Source organism: Gekko japonicus, unplaced genomic scaffold (assembly GCF_001447785.1).
Source record: "Gekko japonicus isolate JY-2015 unplaced genomic scaffold, Gekko_japonicus_V1.1 scaffold3976, whole genome shotgun sequence".
Lineage (NCBI taxonomy): Eukaryota > Metazoa > Chordata > Lepidosauria > Squamata > Gekkonidae > Gekko > Gekko japonicus.
The window spans coordinates 33,540-55,018 of NW_015164318.1; the positions used below are offsets into that span (position 1 = coordinate 33,540).

Sequence of the window (21,479 nt, forward strand, 5' to 3'; positions counted from 1 at the left end):
TTCTGGTTCCCCTGGGTCTAAGTAAGCATGAGTAAACACAGGGGTCATTTTGTAGCAAAAGAGGTGCAGGAGCTCATTAGCAGAGCTCATTAGCATAACATTTGTATATGCCACACCCCCTGACATCACCGGAAGTGTGTCAGAAGGCGACACCCACCACTCAGGCTCCACTGGACTGTTTTGGATTGCTAGCTATTGGGGGGGGGGGGGATGGGCAGTCCGTGTTTCCCACAGAGGAGGGAGAGCTTGTACCTGAATAAAACTTGGTCTTAAAGGTGCCACTGGACTGGATGGCCTCTATGAACCCTTTCAGTTGTGTGATTCTATGATGTGACCAAAGTGCAACAGCCTCAGTTTGGTCATTTTATAGTAAAACTATTACTCCATGTCCATCTTTATACAAACCCCATCTGGTTCCTTCTGGAGCCCCTGGGTCTAAGCAAGCATGAGTAAAAATAACCCTGGTTCAACAAAATGGACTCTCTCACCTGACAGGCAAATGTCTCGGGCAGAAGCAAAACCACTCGCGGCTTCTTTGCTGAGGTGCAAAATATCAAATTGTGAAACGGAGGGATCGATGAGCACCGAAGACTTATCGACACGTTGCCACTGGTCCAAAGCTACTACGAAACGAAACCAGAAGAACAAAATTCAAGATAACCATAATCGGTGTTTCGCTGAAGGATACAGCATAATTTATTTATCACAACTCAGACTTCTCAATTCTGAAGCGGTCTAACGCTTGACCCCCGTTTTTTACCCAATCACAGAAATTATTCACTTCGTTGACAGCACATATATCATGTGCTCCCAGCACAGGGCTCCTGAGGCAACGTCTATAAAGAAAGAATAATAATACCAACCACCACAAACCCGACCACACTTAAAACTGATTGGAACCAGCAGTTTTAAAATGCCATGGTAAATCAAAGCCCAACAGAGCCAAAGAAAATGGACAATATGAGGACTGGGGGGGGGGGACCTAGAACATGGGTAGAATGCAAAACGATCAACCAGCATCCTGAGACTTCATAAGGTGTACAATCATCACACACTCTGGGGGAAAGTTCTCACCATGAGGTGGAGGGAACCCCAGGGGTCATCTAGTCCAACCCTTGCACAATGCAGGGAATTCATAGCCCCCTTCCACTGCCCCAATGATTCCTGCTCCATGAGATTGTAAGCAGCTCTGAGACTCCGAGTGAAGGGCGGGGTATAAATCCCATCTCTTCTTCTACTTATAAACCTCCAAAGTAGGAGAGCCTGTCACCTCTCGAGGAAGCTTGTTCCACTGAGGAACTGCTCTAACAAGTCAGGAAGTTCTTCCTAATGGATGGGTGGATTCAAACTCCTTCCTTCTCCCAATGGCTTTGTTGGTAGAAACTCATTGGTTCAAGCTCTGAATAGTTTGTTTAGCTTTAGAAAAAGCTGCACTGGTACCCTTCAAACACACTAGATGCACAAAGTCTGTGTGGTTCCCCCACTCCATCTGTGGTTGCTGAGAGAATGCAGAGGGAATGAAGCTTCCACAGGGCGGGTTTCCCCATATTTTGCCTGCCCCAGTCCTCTGGAAGCAGCCACTCCCCCCTACTGCCCTGGCCACCGGTGCGTTTTCAGTTTTGCTCTTTAAATACCAGCAACTAACTCTCATTCTAGCAATCTGTGTATCAGGTTCTCTTAATTCCCACCTTTTTAAAAAAATAAGTGTCTTAGATTTGCCTTTCCCATTATATCTCAGCACTGAAAAAGTCTAGAGAAAAATAAGAACTAAGAATTCAGACAATAACACGCACAGATTGTTATCATGAACTTCTATTCCTGATTACAAAACAGAATAACTCCCAGGTGATGGGGGGTCTGCTGTGGGGACAGGGGCAAAGGAAATGGCTACCAGGAGGGCGACATGGAAAAATCTGAACTTTCCCACACAACCAGCAGCCATCCAGGCTTTTCTGTAATCTTTTCCCAAACTTTTGCACACAGCAGGTTTGGGAAAGATCAGAGAAAAAGCCAGACAAAACCCGGGGAGGCAGGAACGCACCACAATGCTATAACAAGGGTGTGGGGAAACGGGGGGGGGGGGAGGATCTGCTTCCAAAAGCATTGAACCTGGGGCATGCAATCCATGTGGGAAAGGTCAGGGTTGGATCCAAATTACCAAGAGCAGAATGAAGCTCAAAGAATGGGTCTTTCCTACCTTTCTCCTCTCACTGCAGCCCAGTGAGCCTCTTAGGTAAAATCTGCATTTGCAGTTTTAAATCAGTTTCACGCTGCTGTGACGCCGCCTTTCTCTATGCTTGTTTGAACGTTGTTTGGAGATGATTCTTTTAAAGCAGCAGGGAGGCGTAATGACAGTGGAGCCGCCAGGAAAGGGCAATAAACATATGCGGACGTGCAAAAGTATGCTAGCACTGTTGAGGTGTGAAAACGACACCAAATGTACACATCTTTTTTGAAGACGGAGCCAGAAGGCTGGGACACACGGTGGGAAAGACAAATGCAGATTCGACCTTAGTTGGGTCAAGGGGCCTTCACAAACAATATGGGGGTGTAAAAGGATAAACAATATGGGCATGGCATGCCCATCCCATACAAACCTCAAGGACAAAGATGATATTTAGAGCAGGGATGAGGTCTGAAGGTCAACTAGTATGTGTAATGCTGCATTCTTGACACACCATACTGAAACATGCATACATTTTATGCAGGGGTCAGAGGGAATCAGAGAGAGGAGCAGAAAATGGGGGGGAAACGAAGAATCTCAAGCTCAGTCTGCAGAAGAGAGAAGTGAAATCGAAACAGGTTGAAGCCGCAAGGGTTTTTAATGGATAATGCATTTTTAATGGATAATGCATTATTTACAACATAACATAGAAACATACAGCTGGAAGGGACCTCAAGGGTCAGCTAATATAACCCCCCTGTACAATGGAGAAAATTCACAGCTACCTTCTGCCCCCCACACGCCCCCAGCGACCCCCGCTCTATGCCCAGGGAAAAGCAAAAAACTGTCTGATACGCAAAATCAGGAGTCATTTCGTAGAAAAAGAAGTGCAGGCACCTATTAGCATAAATTATTTGCATAACGTATTTGCATATGCCACACCTCCTGACATCACCGGAAGTGTGTCAGAAGGCAACACACACCACTCAGGCTCCACTGGACTGTTTTGGATTGCTAGCTATTGGGGGGGGGCGTGCAGATCTGTCCTCACAGAGGAGGGAGAGCTTGTACCTGAATAAAACTTGGTCTTAAAGGTGCCACTGGACTGTTTTGGATTGCTAGCTGGGGGGGGGACGTGCAGATCTGTCCTCATAGAGGAGGGAGAGCTTGTACCTGAATAAAACTTGGTCTTAAAGGTGCCACTGGACTGTTTTGGATTGCTAGCTGGGGGGGGGACGTGCCGTGGGGGGGGGCTCTGCAACTTACCTGGCTGCTTCTTACTCCTCATGGCCTGACTGAGGGCTGCTGGGAGCAGGGGGTGGGGCTTGTTGCATGTGCCCGCCCCTGAGCTCCTTACTGCCGGAGCTCCGCTCCTGTGCGCTCCCGCAGGAAATTACCCCTGCGCAAAATTACACAGATGTGTGCTAGATGCCCACAGAACAATACAATAACAAAAGAGACTAGAGCCATAACATCATTTATTGTCTAGTAATAAAAAAACAACCACGTATCTCCAAGCCTGCTAGTGCCGTTGCCAAAGTCAAATGGACCCAGTCCCAGACTGGTGACAGCAGCACCAGCAGGCTTGGGAATAAGTGAGGAGACCTTTTGCCCAAATAGATTAACAGAAAAGTAAATCAATGAAAGTGTCAACTTGAATGTCAGACTGAATATAAGATCCCCATATAGGATTGTTTCCTGAGGAAAGACCAGAGGTCTGAAACACTTAAATATCTGGGGAAAGTGTTGAAAGAGAGATACAGATTGATTTAATTTGGAGCAGACTGCTTTTGAGAATACAAGACTGTTAGAGGGAGATAGACTGAGAGAGTCTGGAGCAGACTGCTTTGTGAAATCTTATTGACCTTTGTGTTTTTTTTTCTATGAAGGAATAAGTGGTTGGTTTTTTATTACTAGACGCTCAATTATGTTATGGCTCTAATCTAGTCTCTTTTGTTATGATATTGTTCTGTGGGCATCTAGCACACATCTGTATAATTTTGCATATCAGACTGTTTTGGGATTGTGTGTTATTCTTGTGGAAAGCAAAAAACCTCCAGGATCCCTGGAGGAAAATTCCTTCCAGATCCCAGCGTGGTGATCGGCATTACACTGAGCGTGTAAGTAAGGGCCGCGAGAACTTTGCTCATCCCTTCCTGACCTCCCTGTCATGATCCGCCTAAATTCAAAGAATCGGCATTGCTGTCAGATGGACGTCTGTGCCCAGACACACTATTCCTAGTCCAGTAATCTTCAGCGGGACAGAGACAGTATAAAGGAGCACCGAACATCTGCACAATTTTATTTCAGACTTAAACTTTTGAGGACCCCCGCATCATTTAAAAAAGGAACGCCAGTTCATACCTAATCTTTTGCCTTGAAAACAATAAAAGGAACCTTCTCAGTAACGTACATTTAAGTCACACGGTTTCTCGAACGATAATTACACATCAATTTTCTACCGTCTGCACGGCTGATTGTGGCGTTCCGACAAAGTGGAAGTGGCGGGCCCCGGTCCAGACACAAAGCTGAAAATGACTACTTATGCTCTTTAAAGAAAGGAAGGAAGAAAAAAGTTTTGTCTGGCTTCCATTGTGAGCCAAGGAACCTGGGTCACCTTAGCGGTTTCCAGAGGCATTTTCATTAGGATCATTTCCCACTTATGACCATTTTTACTGACTCGGTTTTAAGACTATGGGCAAGTCATGAAACCTCTGGAGTGCCAGAACATTACCCAATTCAGAGTTATGAAGCTGTTTTAAAAAAAGAAAGAAAGAAAGAATAGACCTCAGACATGCTATGGGCGAATAATTTTATCCGAGTCGACATTCTGCGGATGACATCGCTGAGAGTAAAATCATGTCTGTTCTCGCAAAGTGCTGTGGAGGTTGCTTGCAACAGAAAGGGTGGTGTTCTGTTTTGTTTTTTTGGGCAATTGCTAGTCAGACTTCCACGTAAGGGCAAAAAAATTCTTAACGTCGCGGTAAGAATGGCAGAGGGAAGCTCACATTCCAACCTACCAGTCCTAAGAAAAAAAGTTGGTGGGATTTTCATCGCCATCTGTCGATGGATCTCGGCGCCTACATTTTGCCTACACAACACATTTCATTGATTTCCTGTACTGGAAAAGGATGAATCAGACTTTTCCGCCAAGCTTCAAGATTTTTATATTGTCACATTTTGGCATCAAAATATGCGTGTGTCGTATCAAAAACAATGGCCTCTCTTGCCAAATGAAATCAGTGTCCCACTATTCAGGGTGTGTATTGCAAGAATTTAAAAAGTTTAATAGAAGGCAAGCACATCTGCAAATTTAGTTCATCTGTTTTATTAACAAGATTACAAATACAATTCAAAACTAGGGTTGCCAGAACCCTCCCGGTTCTGATGGGGGATTGGGGGGTAGGGTTGCTAGATCCAGGTGGGAAAATTCCTGGAGATTTGAGGGTGGAGCCTGGGGAAGACAGGGACCTCAGTGGGCTACAAGGTCATAGAGTCCCCCCTCCAAAGCATCCATTTTCTCCAGGGGAACTGATCTCTGTAGTCTAGAGGAGGAGGAGGAGGTTGGATTTATACCCCGCCCTTCACTCGGAGCACCTCTGAGCATGTGCCAGCTGGGCATTCCCAATGACCACTGATGACTGTAATATCGGGATAAAGGCCACCCAAATGAAATGGGACTACTTGGAAGTACACTTGATATGAATTCAGCACTGTGGGAACGGACAGCTCCACAATGGGTATTGCTAATTCATGGGCTGTAAGAAGTGAACTGAACAAGGAGCTGTGGTGGCTCAAGTGGTTAAGATGCTGAACTGCAGGCTATGGAAGGTCGGTAGTTCAGCAGTTCGAGACCCGAGTGTGCCGCATGATGGAGTGAGCTCCCGTCTCTAGTTCCAGCTCCTGCCAACCTAGCAGTTCGAAAGCAAGAAATTGCAAGTAGATAAATAGGTACCACTTCGGTGGGAAGGTAACAGCGTTCCGTGTGCCTTGGTGTTTAGTCGTGCCGGCCACATGACCACAGAAACGTCTTCGGACAGCGCTGGCTCTTCGGCTTGGAAACGGAGATGAGCATCGCAACCCTAGAGTCAGATTCGACTGGCTTTCGAGCAAGGGAACCTTTACCTTTTATCTACAATAGAACAGCTCGATTCAAATCCAGTTGCACCTTAAGAGACGAACAATGTTGCCATTCTGGCTAGTATCTGATGAAGACAGGTGAGCCTGGCGTGATGTGGTCCATGGGGTTGCAAAGAGTCGGACTTGACTGTGTGACTGAACAACAAGAAGTACTTTTTCCAGCTCTGCAATGTCCTTTTGGAGATATGGTGACCAGTGTTCCTGCTAAGCTGAGTGAGTGTGAGCCAGCTCACAGTTTTTTAGCCTCCAGCTCACACATTTTTGTCTTATCCCAGGAAGGATGGCTCCAGAGCAAACTGATTTATGCAGTGGCCAAATCATTCGCTCACAACATTAATGCCAGTAGCTTACCAAGCAAAAGTTGTGCTCACGAGACTCCACAGCTTAGAGGGAGCATTGATGGTGACCAGAACTGTACACAGTATTCCAAATGAGGCTGCACCATAGATCTATACAGGAGATTTCCCCCTAGTGGGATAGGTGTATATCCCTAGTTGTATCCTTCATTACCATTAACACATAAAACTTCCAGTTCAGAGAAACTTCTGCAATATCCTCGGCACAAGCAGAACTCCACCTTGCTGAGCAGTTTCCATTTCCTGTACAGTTCAGCCCATGCCCATCCTAACCCCATTCCGGCAACCACTTTCAGTGGATAATTACAGCTATCCAGATCCAACAAGCTCTGTAACTTTTATTGTACAATTACATGCCTCTCGTGGGGATGGCTGCTGGTTTCCAGATGTTCTTGTCACTGGGATGCGGGAAGAAGAGGCAGTGAGGGTTTGATCTATTACTGACTTCTGGCAAAGAACAGGAGGTTAGTCCTCGAAAGCTGCTTTCTCAATAAACAGAGCCCTTCCAGTGGCCACTGACATTACGATCAGTTACTATAAATGTAAACCAACTGAAACAAAGCCAACGTTTTTGTTTCGGGGTTCTTTTGGCTGTCGTCACAGCCGTTTTTTGGTGACCCTATCACAGGGTTTACGAAGCAGGAGAGGAACAGAGGTAGTTTTCCATTGCCTCCTTCCATGTAGGAACCTTAGTTTTCTCGGCAGTCTTCCATCCAAGCAGTGGCCAAGGCCGACCCTGCCTAGCTTCCAGGATCAGACGACATCAAACTAGAATGGATCATCCGGGTCAGGGGAATGCATTAGTGGCATCATGTATCAGCTGACTTATGGTGATCCCGTAGGGTTTTCAAGGCAAGGAGATCTCAGAGTAGTGATGAGAAATGCCAACTGCAGGCACAGCATCCCCCCGTCCCCACTGGTGGGCTAGCAACCCTAGTTGCAAGACCACGATGACGTCCCACGACCAGTAGAAAAGCGCAAGAGCCCAGTATCACCTTAAAAAGGTAAAGGTAAAGGTTCCCTTGCTCGAAAGCCAGTCGAATCTGACTCTAGGGTTGCGGTGCTCATCTCCGTTTCCAAGCCGAAGAGCCAGCGCTGTCCGAAGACGTTTCCGTGGTCATGTGGCCGGCATGACTAAACACCAAGGCACACAGAACGCTGTTCCCTTCCCACCGAAGTGGTACCTATTTATCTACTTGCAATTTCTTGCTTTCGAACTGCTAGGTTGGCAGGAGCTGGAACTAGAGATGGGAGCTCACTCCGTCTTGCGGCACCCGGGTCTCGAACTGCTGAACTACCGACCTTCCACAGCCTGCAGTTCAGCGTCTTAACCACTTGAGTCACCGCACCTTAAAGACTAACAAAATATGTGTCGCGTATGAGTTTTCATCAGTCACTGCTCACTTCTTCTTCCCAGGACCATTTCTGGTTGGAGGCTTAATCATCACCTCTAAGCTCAAGCGCTGTGGCTTGTCATTGCCAGACTTGACCAAAAAGACCACCGAAGATGCACACATGGACAGAATAAACCTGTCCTCTCAGGGAAGCCTGCCAAGAAGGGTATCTAGAGACCCAGAACAGAATAGCCTTGAAGATCAGTAAGAAGAAGACAGAGTGGCAACAATTATATGCAGGGCTCTTTTTGTAGGAAAAGCCCAGCAGGAACTCATTAGCATAATAGGCCACACCCAACACAAAAACTCATTAGCATATTAGGCCATGCCCCTGCCAGCACAGCTCATTAGCACATTAGGACACACCCCCATGTTACCAGAAGTGTGGTCATCCAACCACACCCACCTTTTGCTTGTTATTCTCTTTACCTTGTTTGTTGTCAAAACCCAGGGCTTTTTTTTGGGAGTAGGAACTCCTTTGCATGTTAGGCCACACACCCTAATTGTAGCCAATCCTAATGAGTTTCTGATGTTGGGTGTGGCCTATTATGCTAATGAGTTCCTGCTGGGCGTGGCCAACTTGGGAGCCAGACGGAATTCCGTTCCTGTGCGTTCCTTCCCAAAAATAGCCCTGAATTTATATGGCCTTGTGTAGATTAGAAGACGTCTAACCCATTATCAATAGATACAGTCTGTTGAGGCCCAGGTGCAGAAGCGTCTGAGAATTGCAAGAAAGTTCAACTTTACAGAAACAAAGATATGATTCAAGGATGGGAAGGTTGGTTGAGAGCCAGAAGATATTCACATGTATGAGAAACTTGTAACTGTCATTTTTAAATAAACTTTGTTAAGATAAAAAAACAGCGAGAATGTATGGTGTTTGAAGTTATAAGATAACGGGCTAGCCAAGAATTTGCGCCCTATCAAGTGGGACAGTTAGAAGATGGCTTTAAAAATCCTATAAATTTGGGAAATTTAATTGATCAGGAGCTTCTCAAAAGGGGCTCCTTGCCTGTGATCGGCTTACTTTTGGGGTAAGAAAGCTTTATGGACTCATATCACTGCTCTCCTTTAATGATCTATGAAGCAGCGATGGATGGATGGTACAATGCTTTTGTGGATTTAGTCTGCATTAAGAACACAATAGCTATGCTTTATTAAATAAGCTTAGAATGGAAGCATAGATTCTCTAATAGGATTTACTCGTGTACTATACCCAGAATGAACAAATAGCATTACTAAGGAGTCCCTCTGGCTAAGCGATCTGGTATAGGAAAGCTAGCCAAATACCGGGAGTTTCCTAAGCGCATGCCTATACCTGAAGCAGGCCAGACCAGTGTCATCCACAACCGGCTGCTGTTTCCAAACGGAAGCCCCGGTCTCTGTCTGCATGAGATCACACAGCTGCAGTGTGGGTGCGAGTCCTGGGTTTTTTCAGTTGTGAGGATGATCTTTGTGTGTGTACCTTCCTGGACTCCAAACTTGGAAACGAGCAGAAGTCAAATGAGACATCTGTCGTCTAGGGGAGAGGTTGCAGAGGCAAGAAAATGTGAATGTGCGGAAAGAATGTGCTACATTTCATTCGCCCTCCTCCGCTTCCTCACGCCTCCCACGTTTAGATGGTGAGGACTGTGCGGGGCCAAGTCAAACAGTGATGAAACTGCTGTTAGGCACCCTCTCTTCTGTATCTGAAAGGGTGTAGTGGTTAAGTGCGCGGACTCTAATCTGGGAGAACCGGGTTTGAGTCCCCCACTCCTTCACTTGCACCTGCTGGATGACCTTGGGCAAGCCATAGCTCTGGCACAGCTGTTCTTGAAAAAGAGCAGTTTCTGTCAGAGCTCTCTCAGCCCCACCTACCTCCCAGGGTGTCTGTTGTGGGGAGGGGTAGGGAAGGGAAAGGAGTTTGTAAGCTGCTCTGAGACTCCCTTTGGTAGTGAAGGGCGGGGTATAAATCCAATTTCTTCTTCTCTTCACTAAGAGGAAGGCAGGGAGCTATTCCCGTTGGCAGCAGAGGAAAGTGTGCCTGGACATTGGGGGGGGTTGCTACATCGCTCTAAGTGTCTATAGGTGTTGTCTCCTTGAATGGGATGCCTCTCTTTGTCTTAAACTGGGAGCTGCCCTCTGACCCTTCCTCTCTCACTCACGTTGTCCTCTCCCTCTCACTCGCTTCACATGGCCTTCCATGGAGGCACAGGGCTCTGCAGGTCTCTCCTGCAGACCTAATGCCCTCATCCTCCCACATATATGATGCCAGACAAGCTGGCCATTTGCAATAGGGAAAGTACTCTTCAGATTAGCCTTCTCTCTCTCCTTTTGACTGCAACCTGAATGTGAACTGGATCTACTTGAATAAATTTATTTGTTTGTTTATTTATATGTCGACTTATATACCGCCCTTGACCCCGAAGGGTCTCAGAGCGGTTTACAGAGAATATACTAATTGTTCCTAATCTAGGGCCACAGTTCATATGGGAAGGGGCTGCCTACCGGCACCCAGACGGCAAGCTTCAGATGGAGTTCCTCTGGCGCGCGGCTGCTCCGGCTAATGTCCCTTAGGCTCCTCCGCGCTGCGTCTTCGCGCCGTCGCGCCGTCACAGCTCCGCCTCCATCCGTCGTCGCCACATCCTCGGATCGCCACTGCTCCGCCGCCATTACTGCCGCCGCCGCACTCCTGGCACACACCATCAGGAGGAGGGCGCCCCCTGCCACCTAGGGCAGGTACCCATTTGTCTACTTGTGAGTACACTTTCGAGCCGCTGGGTGGGCGGGAGCTGGGACTAGGGCCGGGAGCTCACCCCGGCCGCGGTGGGTCTCGAACAGCCATAGTGGCTGTTCACTAGTGTTGTGATTGCAGGCATTGAACTGCCTGCGCCACTGCCCCCTATTGTAATTTTCTTGGGAGATTTATTTCCGCCGCTCAGTATCATGCTTCTACGACTGGGCAAACTCTGCTGTATTAAGCAAATATCCCAGTAGAAATGACATTCGATAATGGGCTTAAATTACGGGTGGAAAGATACTGGTTGGATATTAGGGGGAAAATTACAGTTAGTAGTAGTTCAGCAGTGCAATCATCTGCCTAGGGAGGTGGTGAGCTCCCCTCACTGGCAGTCTTCAAGCAGCGTCCAGAGGAACACCTGTCAGGGATGCTTTAGGCGGAGCAGAAAGTTAGACTAGATGACCTGTAGGACCCCTTTCCAGCTCTAAGACTCCAGGATGCTGCTGGCTCAGGTATGGTGCAAAGGTGATACACCAATAAGCTGGCAAAATTCTGCTGCCCAATCTCCTCTAGCTTTAAAGAGAAACTTGGGGAGCAGCATTGATGGGGGAGGGGGTAGAGGACTCTCCTAGAAAAGAAACAAATAGATGGTGGAATGTCTACTGGATCTGTGCCCTTTTGGGCATCCAGCGCTTTTTAGACAAACATCTGCCCCGCTGCCACCCTGCCGACTGTCAAGGATTTTGGAAGGACGCGTGATGCGCCAGGTTTATTCCAAGCATGTGTTCAGCTTGCATGTTTTTGCCAGACTCGATGGAGAGGAATGCGGCCACCAGTGCTCTCCCCCCCCCCCCAAGCCTCTCCTCAGTATAATAACTATAATCTCTCCTCTGGGATTACTACTTTGCTGTGCGCACAAAGCTGTCATTTCACGGCACGGAGGAGCTGTCGGATGCAGCATGGAAGCCCACGGCATTCTTTTGACGGTGCCAGCACGGGGCATCGGGCACAGTGGGAGGCGAGCGCGCCAGATGTTTACCCAGGCTTTAAAATAGGCTGTTTAAAAATAGGGCACAACCTCAGCTCTCTGGAATGAGCAGTTGCAAGTGCGTCGGACAATGTTCTAAGGTCCTGCATTCCCATGGCCAATGCGGGACATCCTGCCTGAATAAACAGAGCTGAATTGGTTCCATGAGCCTTCCTGAAGGGATCCAAGTTGATAGGCCCTTGAGGGCATGTTTGTACCTCTGGTTATCTTGAGATAAGGCACATCTTGTTTTTCTCCAGTTGGTGACAACTTCCCAGCTCCTGGCTTAATCAGAAGCCAATTTTTATTTGCTGACTTCATTTCTGCCCCATCTTGATCCCCGACACAGACCCAAAGCGACTTATATCACTTTCCTCTTCTCCTTTCTGTCTTCACAACAATCCTGTCATGTAGATTAGGGCAAGAGAGTTTAACTGGCCCACGGCCACCAAGCAAGCTTCCATGGCACAAATCGGGATTCAGTGCTGGGTGAAAGTGAAAAGTCATCCCACAGAACCTCTGTCAGAGGGACAGGACATTTTTTTCTTCATATTTTTGGCAACCCCAGGGCAGATAGGCAAGAAGAAGTTGAAGATGAAGATGAAGAAGAAGAAGACAAAGATGATGAAGATGATGAGGAAGAAGAGGAGGAGGAGATTGGATTTATACCCCACCCCTCACTCAGAGTCTTAGAGCAGTTTACAATCTCCTTCCCTTCCTCTCCCCACAATAGACACCCTGTGAGGTAGGTGAGGCTGAGAGAGCTCTTTCGAGGACTGCTGTTGAGAGAACAGCTCTGAGAGAACTGTGGCTTGCCCAAGGTCACCCAGTGGTTGCATGTGGAGACATGGTGAATCAAACCCAGTTCTCCCAGATTAGAGTCTGTGCTCCTAACCACTACACCAAACTGGCTCTGAATAGTCTGAATGAGTATAAGGCAGCACTTCCTCCATTCAGGACAGGTGCTCCTCTAACTCAGGCGCCCAAGGCGATTGACTAGGTTTACCTAGCCATCGGTCCAGCCCTGACTAGACATCATGTTCACAAGCTCTGTGTGTGTTTGTGTGTGTGTGGACTGTGAATGAAATCTTAGGAAAGACTTTGAGAGAGGCTTCTCAGGTTCAAAAGAGAATGGATGGTACACAAAAGGGAAAAACCAGAAGTTTGATTTTGCATCACCTCTGTCTTTGGTTTTCTTACCATCTCCTTCACCTCTTCTGGGCATATCAACAGGTGGACACACGCTGGGGACATCGGCTCCATTCAGGACAGGTGCTCCTCTAACTCAGGCGCCCAAGGCGATTGACTAGGTTTACCTAGCCATCGGTCCAGCCCTGACTAGACATCATGTTCACAAGATCTGTATGCGTGTCCGTTTGTGTGTGTGTGGACTGTGAATGAAAACTTAGGAAAGTCTTTGAGAGAGGCTTCTCAGGTTCAAAAGAGAATGGATGGTACACAAAAGGGAAAAACCAGAAGTTTGATTTTGCATCACCTCTGTCTTTGGTTTTCTTACCATCTCCTTCACCTCTTCTGGGCATATCAACAGGTGGACACACGCTGGGGACATCGGCTGTTGGGGAAAAACATATTAACAGGACGTGTTAAAAAGACAGTCGTTTGCAAAATGATTCAGTGGGCTCGTAAAAGGATGGGATGCGATGAGCTCCTTCCATTCCACAGTCAGTTACAAATAAAGAGCCCCAAATTAATTTATGAATTTGTGAATTGTGTATAGAAGCTCCTGACCCAAGTTGTGCCTTGATAGTACCATCGGGAGCCACATCCTCTTACGGTAGCTCTCTGCAGCATTGCCTCTTCTATGCATAGTGTTTTGTAGGACACAGGCTCGTTAAGTACGAGACTCAACACAGCTAGTGAACAGTGAATCAGCTTTACTAACGAAGTCAGAAGAAATGAGAACGAGACAAAAACATAGAGCGACAGGCTCTCTTTTAAACCGTCCGGGCTTAGGTAGCCACGCCCACAAGTCAGCTAACAACCAATAACTATTTACAGGGCTTTTTTGTAGAAAAAGCCCAGCAGGAACTCATTAGCATAATAGGCCCCACCCAACAGCAGAAATTCATTTGCTTATTAGGACACACCCCTGACAGCACAGCTCATTAGCATATTAGGTCACACACCCCATGTTCGCAGAAATGTGGTCATCCTGACACACTCACCTTTTGCTTCTTATTCTGTTTACCTTGTTTGTTGTCCAAACCTAGGGCCTTTTTTTGTAGCAGGAACTCCTTTGCATGTTAGGCCACACACCCCTAACGTAGCCAATCCTAATGAGTTTCTGCTGTTGGGTGTGGCCTATTATGCTAATGAGTTCCTGCTGGGTGTGGCCAACTTGGGAGCCAGCCGGAACTCCGTTCCTGTGCGTTCCTGCCCAAAAATAGCCTTGACTATTTACAAATAAGGTCCAATCAGAGTGCTTCCCTCCAGAACATTCTGCAGCTCGGACTGGCGTATTTACAATCCTGGTTCGGACTCAAGTTTAACCTAGGTTTCAATATACAACAAGGCTGGAAATTTGTACTCTCCTAGACCCCATCTTTTGGTAGCTGTACTGGCAGTCCCAGTGAGTTGACCCAGATGGCTGGGAGGGATGCATTTGACTTGGTGAGCGGTGAGCCACAATTTGAGCTCATCAGCCATTGGTTGTTGTTTTGGGAGTACTGCATAGATGTTGATCCTTTCAGCAGTGGAGCGGAATGGGTAACCTTGTCTATGCTTCTATGAAACTTGATCCACAGGACGAATCCTTGTGTCTGAACTAACATAAAAACATAAGAAGAGCCCTGCTGGATCAGTCCCTTGACCCATCTAGTCCAGCATCCTGTCTCACACAGTGGCCAACCAGTTCCTCTGGAGGGCCAACAACAGGGCATAGAGGCCAAGGCCTTCCCCTGAGGTTGCCCCCTGGCTCTGGGATTGGGAGGATTAGTGCCTCTGAATGTGGAGGTTCCCCTCAGTCACTATGGCTAGTAGCCATTGATCGACATCCTCCATGAATCTATCTATTCCTCTTTTAAGGCTGTTTATTCCTGTGGTCATCACTACATCCTCTGGCAGCAAATCCCACAGTTTAATCAAATTTGCACTTAATTATATTACTATTTATTAAATTTCTGGATCACCCAATCCTTGAGTACACAAAGCTCTGGGTGATTTACAACAGGTTAAAAACAACACAAAAATACAGATTAAAATCAACAAATCAGTTATTCGTAATAGTCTCCCGATGGCGTCCATAATTTAATATAAAACCTATTCTGGACTGTCCTTCTATCTCATGGGCAGGATAAAGAGGAGGCCAAAGCAGGCAGAATGGAAGAAAAGAAAAGAGGAAAAGAAGGTGCCCGCTATGATGGGAAACCGTTGCTGTCCTCAGGGCTTTTTTGTAGAAAAAGCCCAGCAGGAACGCATTAGCATAATAGGCCACACCCAGCAGCCGAAACTCATTAGCATATTAGGTCACACCCCTGACAGCACAGCTCATTAGCACATTAGGCCACACCCCCATGTTACCAGAAGCGTGGTTACCTTTGCATGTTAGGCCACACCCCCCTAATATAGCCAATCCTAATGAGTTTCTGCTGTTGGGTGTGGCCTATTATGCTAATGACTTCCTGCTGGGCGTGGCCAACTCAGGAGCCAGCCGGAACTCCGTTCCTGTGCGTTCCTGCCCAAAAATAGCCCTGGCTGTCCTCAACCAAAAGCCTGGCAGAACATCTCTTCCTTACAGGCCCTGCAGAACTGCATAAAGTCCTGCAGGGCCCTGATGGAAGTTGGCAGAGCGTTCCACCAGGTCAGAACCAGAACTGAGAAAGCCCTGGCTCTAGTCGAGGACAGCCGGATATCTTTAGGGCCAGGGATCAGCAGACTGTAGCGCTCTCCCGGGGACATACCAGAGAAGACGGTCCCGAAGATACACTGGTCCCAGACTGCTCAAGGCCTTATTTAGGGCTACCCAACCCACTGGGGGGTGGAGGTTCCCTACCCCCAGCTGCCCCCCCATGCTGATCAATAGGCCGGAAGGGAGGCTTACCAGGAGTGGAGGGATGTCTAGGATGGCGTTGTAGTGACATTACCAGTGACACGGTGCTGTCACTTCCTGCCCACACTGTCGTTGTGTTGCTGGCAATGTGGGATGCTCTGGTATTTGGGGGGGAAATTCTATGCTAAACAAAGGCATCTAATATAGAGTTTTTGCCCAAATATGAGAGTGTCCCATGTTGCTGGTGCAAGGCCGGCCTAGTCCCCCATTCCCTCGCTGCTGGTTAGGGTTGCCAAGTCCATCTTCCACCCCCAGCGGGGGACTTTGGGGGCGTTCCTGGAGGGGGTGGGGCATCCCCGACGTGATGATGTCACTCTACGAAATGACCCCTGATGTGGAGGGATGCCTAGGATGGCGTTGCAGTGACATTACCAGTGACATGGTGCTGTCACTTCCTGCCCACACTGTCGCTGTGTTGCTGGCAATGTGGGATGCTCTGGTATTTGGGGGGAAATTCTATGCTAAACAAAGGCATCTAATATAGAGTTTTTGCCCAAATACGAGAGTGTCCCATGTCGCTGGTGCAAGGCCGGCCTAGTCCCCCGTCCCCTCGCTGCTGGTTGCCACAAGGGACCTGGCAACCCTAATTGTTGCCATGTTACCCTTCTGTCCCGCCTTCCTCCAAGTCTCCCCTCCCTGCTGAAATTTAGATTGTAAGCTCCTTGGTGCCGGAGTTTCTCTGGTTTGCTGGTGCCATCCTGTAAAGCAGTCTGCACACTGACTGTGTAAAATAAGCAAAGAATTATCCTCCATTTTATCCCACTGCTGTAAGAGAGGCAGGGTCGGAGCTCCAGTTTTGTGCTTTTTTTCTTGTGCCGGTTTAAAATAAAAGCTTGGGACACTCCACCCGTGCACCCAGAATGCCACCGTGGCCAGCTGGTTATTCCAAACAAAGATTTTGTTGGTCGATATAATTGGACAGTCAGCAAGAAGATGAAAAATGTATATAAACACTATAGAGGAGGAAATGTGAGGCCCAGAGGGAAAAAGCCATCTGTATGTGGGATTCTAAATAGATGGCCTGAGTTATAAAAAGAGGACCAGCAGTTCAACTGAGTTTAGCCACACAAAAACATTAAAAGTTATTCCAGATAGCCGATGCCCTTGGGGTTTTAAGTTATGCAGAGAGAAGCTTTACTGTCCCTGCCTCAAACAAACAATCAGTAAGTCAAGAGCACTAGCCACTGGGAAATAAGCTGTTTAATGCAGGTGATTAAAATGTGGAATTTGTTGCCAGAGGAAGTAGTGATGGTCACAGGAATAAACAGTTTTAAAGGGGGATTTGATAGATTCATGGAGGAGAGGTCTATCAATGGCTACTAGCCATGGTGGCTGGGGGGAACCTCCACATTCAGAGGCACTAATCCTCTGACTGCCAGAGCCAGGAGGCAACATCAGGGGAAGGCCTCAGCCTCTGTGCCCTGTTGTTGGCCTTCCAGAGGAACTGGTTGGCCACTGTGTGAGAAAGGAGGCCCGACTAGATGGACCACTGGCCTGATCCAGGAGGGCTCTTCATACGTCCCTAATGAAATCACATTTTGAAATCATTAACTCTCCTCCCAAACAAACAACAACAATATAAATCATCTAACCATAGCTGAGACAAAAATTCAAGCCAAACATCCATCACATGGAGAGGGGAGCAATTTGGATAGTGTTTGACGATTTTCAGTTCTCCTTTCTCTCTCTCTGCTTTTCAGCCAATACGCATGTAGCTGAGCAGTGATAGCTTTATCTGGTTTCTCCCCCTGGTTCAATGCTGTCTCCTACTAGCTATTCTGCACTACACTCAAGTTCACCCTTCTTTTTATCCCCCCTTTTTTTGTCAATTCTGCATTATATTGTAGTCACCCCAAATTCAGACCACCATTGCCCCAGGGAATATAGAACCTGTTTTGCCATGGGCTTTGCCACAATCCGGCGTGGCCCCAATGAAGATTTAAGTGTAGAACATTTAACTTGGTTTCAATTCTCCCTGCCCCAGATCCAGCAGGACTCTTCTTATGTCCTTAGGTGACCCATCTCAGATGGTAGACTTTTCAGTGCCTTTCAAAGACAGCAGGATTGCATGTTTATATACAATCACATACACACCTCACCCCAGCAGGACATAGTGCACCATTTAGATCTTTCAGGAACTTAAAACCACCACCAAAACTTTTGAGGCCACCTCCACCAACAGATTTCAAACCCAGATCCCCCACTATTTTTATTTATTTATTTACTTATTTTGCAGAATTTATATACCCCTTTCTGCTCTGACACAAGCCCCCAAGGTGGCTAAAAAATTCAAATGTCCCTAATGAAATCACATTTTAAAATCATTAACCCTCCTCCCAAACAAACAACAATATAAATCGTCTAACCAGAGCTAAGAGACAAACATTCAAGCCAAACATCCATCACATGGAGAGGGGAGCAATTTGGATAGTGTTTGACAATTGTATAAGCAGGCTAGAATTTCAGTTCTCCTTCCTCTCTCTCTCTCTCTGCTTTTCAACCAATATGCATGTAGCTGAGCAGTGATAGCTTTATCTGGTTTCTCCTCCACCCCCACCGCTTTGGACATAAAGTCCTCAAAAGCCCTTTCCGCACTAGACCTTTAATCCTGGTTCAATGCTGTCTCCTACTAGCTATTCTGCACTACACTCGAGTTCACCCTTCTTTTTATCCCATTTTTGTTGTCAATTCTCCATTACATTGTAGTCACCCCAAATTCAGACCACCATTGCCCCAGGGTATATAGAACCCGTTTTGCTGTGGGCTTTGCCACAATCCGGAGTGGCCCCAATGAAGATTTAAGTGTAGAATGTTTAACTTGGTTTCAATTCTCCCTGCCCCTTTCCCACCATACCTAGGACAAAAAACCCTGTTTGCAACACAGAATGTATAACCTGGGGCAGGCAAGCAAATTGGAGTGGGGCAAAATTAGTGCAGAAAACAACAGATAAACAGAGATAAAAGGTAAAGGTAAAGGTTCCCTTGCTTGAAAGCCTGACTAATACGACTCTAGGGTTGCGGTGCTCATCTCCGTTTCCAAGCCGAAGAGACAGTGCTGTCCGAAGACGTTTCCGTTGTCATGTGGCCGGCATGACTAAACACCAAGGCGTACGGAACGCTGTTACCTTCCCACTGAAGTGGTACCTATTTATCTACTTGCAATTTCTTGCTTAATTAGTGCAGAAAACAACAGATAAACAGAGATAACTACAAGGTAAATGGCCACGAGTCGAACACAGAGAAAACCCGGGGTGAGGTCCAAGTAAGGAATGGGCCAAAGTGTCTTGCAATCTTTTTTTAAGACAAAGCTATCTTTTTCCTCCTCCATTCCTAACATAGTAGCCATGCTGCCCTGTGGGAAATGTTATTCCATTGATAGCTTCAGGATAGCTCTTGCTGGGAGGAGCATTATCTGTTTCCTAGTATAACGAAGTTTGAGTCCAGTGCCATCTTTAAGACCAACAAAGTTTAATTCTGGGTATAAGCTTCAGTGTCTGAAGAAGTGTGTATACACACAAAAGCTTATATCCAGAATTAAACTTTTTTAGTCTTAAAGGTCCCACTGGACTCAAACTTTGTTCTGTTGCTTCAGACAAAAAATGACCACCAATGCTCCCTCTAAGCTGTGGAGTCCTGTGAGCAAAAATTGTACTTTGTGAGCTACTGGCATTAAAGTTGTGAGCGAGTGATTTGGCTACTGCATAAATTAGTTGAGCCATCCTTCCTGAGCTGAGACAAAAATGTGTGAGCCAGAGACTAAAAAACTGTGAGCTAGCTCACACCAACTCAGCTTAGAGGGAACACTCTGAATCTGTCCCCCAGTATTAGAGAGATCCCACTGAGGATCTGTAGGAAAATTCTGACACTTCAAGCACTGAAACTGAAATTTGACCTTGAATTTTGACAAAAGAGATCCCAGCCTTGAAAACATCAAACAGACTTGGGGGCTTCAAGCTCTGCCTGAAGCGTGCATAATTTGAATAGAATTTCAGTTCTCCTTTCAATGTGCGTAATTGCAAAATTTTCTTCTCCTCTGTTTTCCGGGTTCTGGCCTCTCATTACTGGCAAAGCAACTTGAATAAAGCATACTGGAAATGATCAGTAACTGACCTATAGATCTGTTGCTTGTTTGTGTTTGTTTTTTTAAGTATTTGGTTAGAGAAGTTAATACTGTGTCGTGTCTAAATGGAAGTGTGACACAATAAGGCAATCATCTCACCCTCTTGCATGTGCTCAATATACATTATCAGAAACATTATAATTTGATTATTCATCTGTAGTTGCATTTATGCATCATGTAGTCAAAACTAAGTTCTGAATCAGCAGAAAATTTGATTTGACTGCCCTAGGCTTCCCCTTGCAGTAAATCAGACATTTAAAAGGCAGAATTTGTATTTGTATTGAGCAGACATCTGGGAAATCTACTGCTTTTATCAATCCTGCACTGATAGCAAGTACAGATGTGGCTATTTTTGACGGCCCAATTTCATTGTTTCCATCCTAGTAGCAACAGGTAGGTGATAACTGGTCATCGTTTCTGGTCCAGTACTCCCCAATGGTGCTACACCCCAAACTCTGGCTCTCTAAAATGCCTAGTTAAAAAATTTTAGACTGATTATTAGTGAGATGGTAAATTTACATGTGGCTTGTAACACTTCAGAATGCAGGCCAAGTAATATTTTACTTGGATTAATTAGTCCATTGTTGATTCTCTGGTGTGATAGTACTTTAACACCACGCTAAAGAATCTCTACACTCACAAGAATTGCACCGAATCCCTGACTAACAGAATTCCTGAATCATGGAACTTCACACACCCAGGGACTTTAGATCAAGATGGGTAGCCAAGTTAGTCTGTCTGTAGCAGTGCTACTGAGGAGCTGCGATGGCTCAGTGGTTAAGACGCTGAACTGCAGACTGGAAGGTCAGTAGTTCAGCAGTTCGAGACCCGAGTGCCGCATGACAGAGTGAGCATTATTCAAATACTGGCAAATTATGAGATTTCCTTTTTTTACCTCCTTTTTGGTACCAGCCATAGGGGTGGATCCTGGCTTCTGTTTCCAGAGATGCACAGTCTGAAACACGCCAGTCATTTCTCAGTTCTTCACTGCATGTTTGGATTCCCAAACTATTCAGAATCAAGCACAAGACTTTGCCATCTGCAGAGAGACAGACACATCTAGGGTAGTCATTTTATAAGTGTTCCTAGAGGTTCCTAAAACTGTAATCCTCTAGGGTAAAACTTGCCTTCCCTTTCATCATTGGTAAAGTATCTAGATCCTGTTGGTGTTCCATGAGACACAGCAGAAAAACATAAAACTGTAAAATAGTTAATGATATTCTAATTTGCAGAGAAGAACCTATTCACTGCCCTAGATATGTTCTCTGATAAAATTTGGCACAGCAGTGAAACTTTGGGTTCTAACTAAAGTTAAGCCAGACTATCCTTTATTCACCTGGCTTAAAAAACAACCACTAAAGAAGAAGAAAAGAAGAGATTGGATTTATGCCGCGCCCTTCACTCGGAGTCTTAGAGTGGCTTACAAACTCCTTTCCCTTCCCCTCCCCACAACAGACACCCTGTGAGGTAGGTGGGGCTGAGAGAACTCT

At 46.4% G+C, this 21,479-nt stretch overlaps 1 protein-coding gene across 1 annotated transcript in view; it reads right to left on the reverse strand.

Moving 5' to 3' along the window:
- LOC107108406 (thyroglobulin-like) overlaps positions 1-21,479 on the reverse strand; it is a gene marked incomplete at its 5' end in the record, with an annotated part of 96,810 nt that overhangs the window by 20,947 nt on the left and 54,384 nt on the right. Inside the window, 3 exons of the mRNA XM_015408836.1 lie at positions 489-623; positions 4,899-4,917; positions 10,542-10,725. Of these exons, the coding sequence (XP_015264322.1) occupies positions 489-623; positions 4,899-4,917; positions 10,542-10,725 (338 nt within the window). The remainder of the gene's footprint in view (positions 1-488; positions 624-4,898; positions 4,918-10,541; positions 10,726-21,479) is intronic.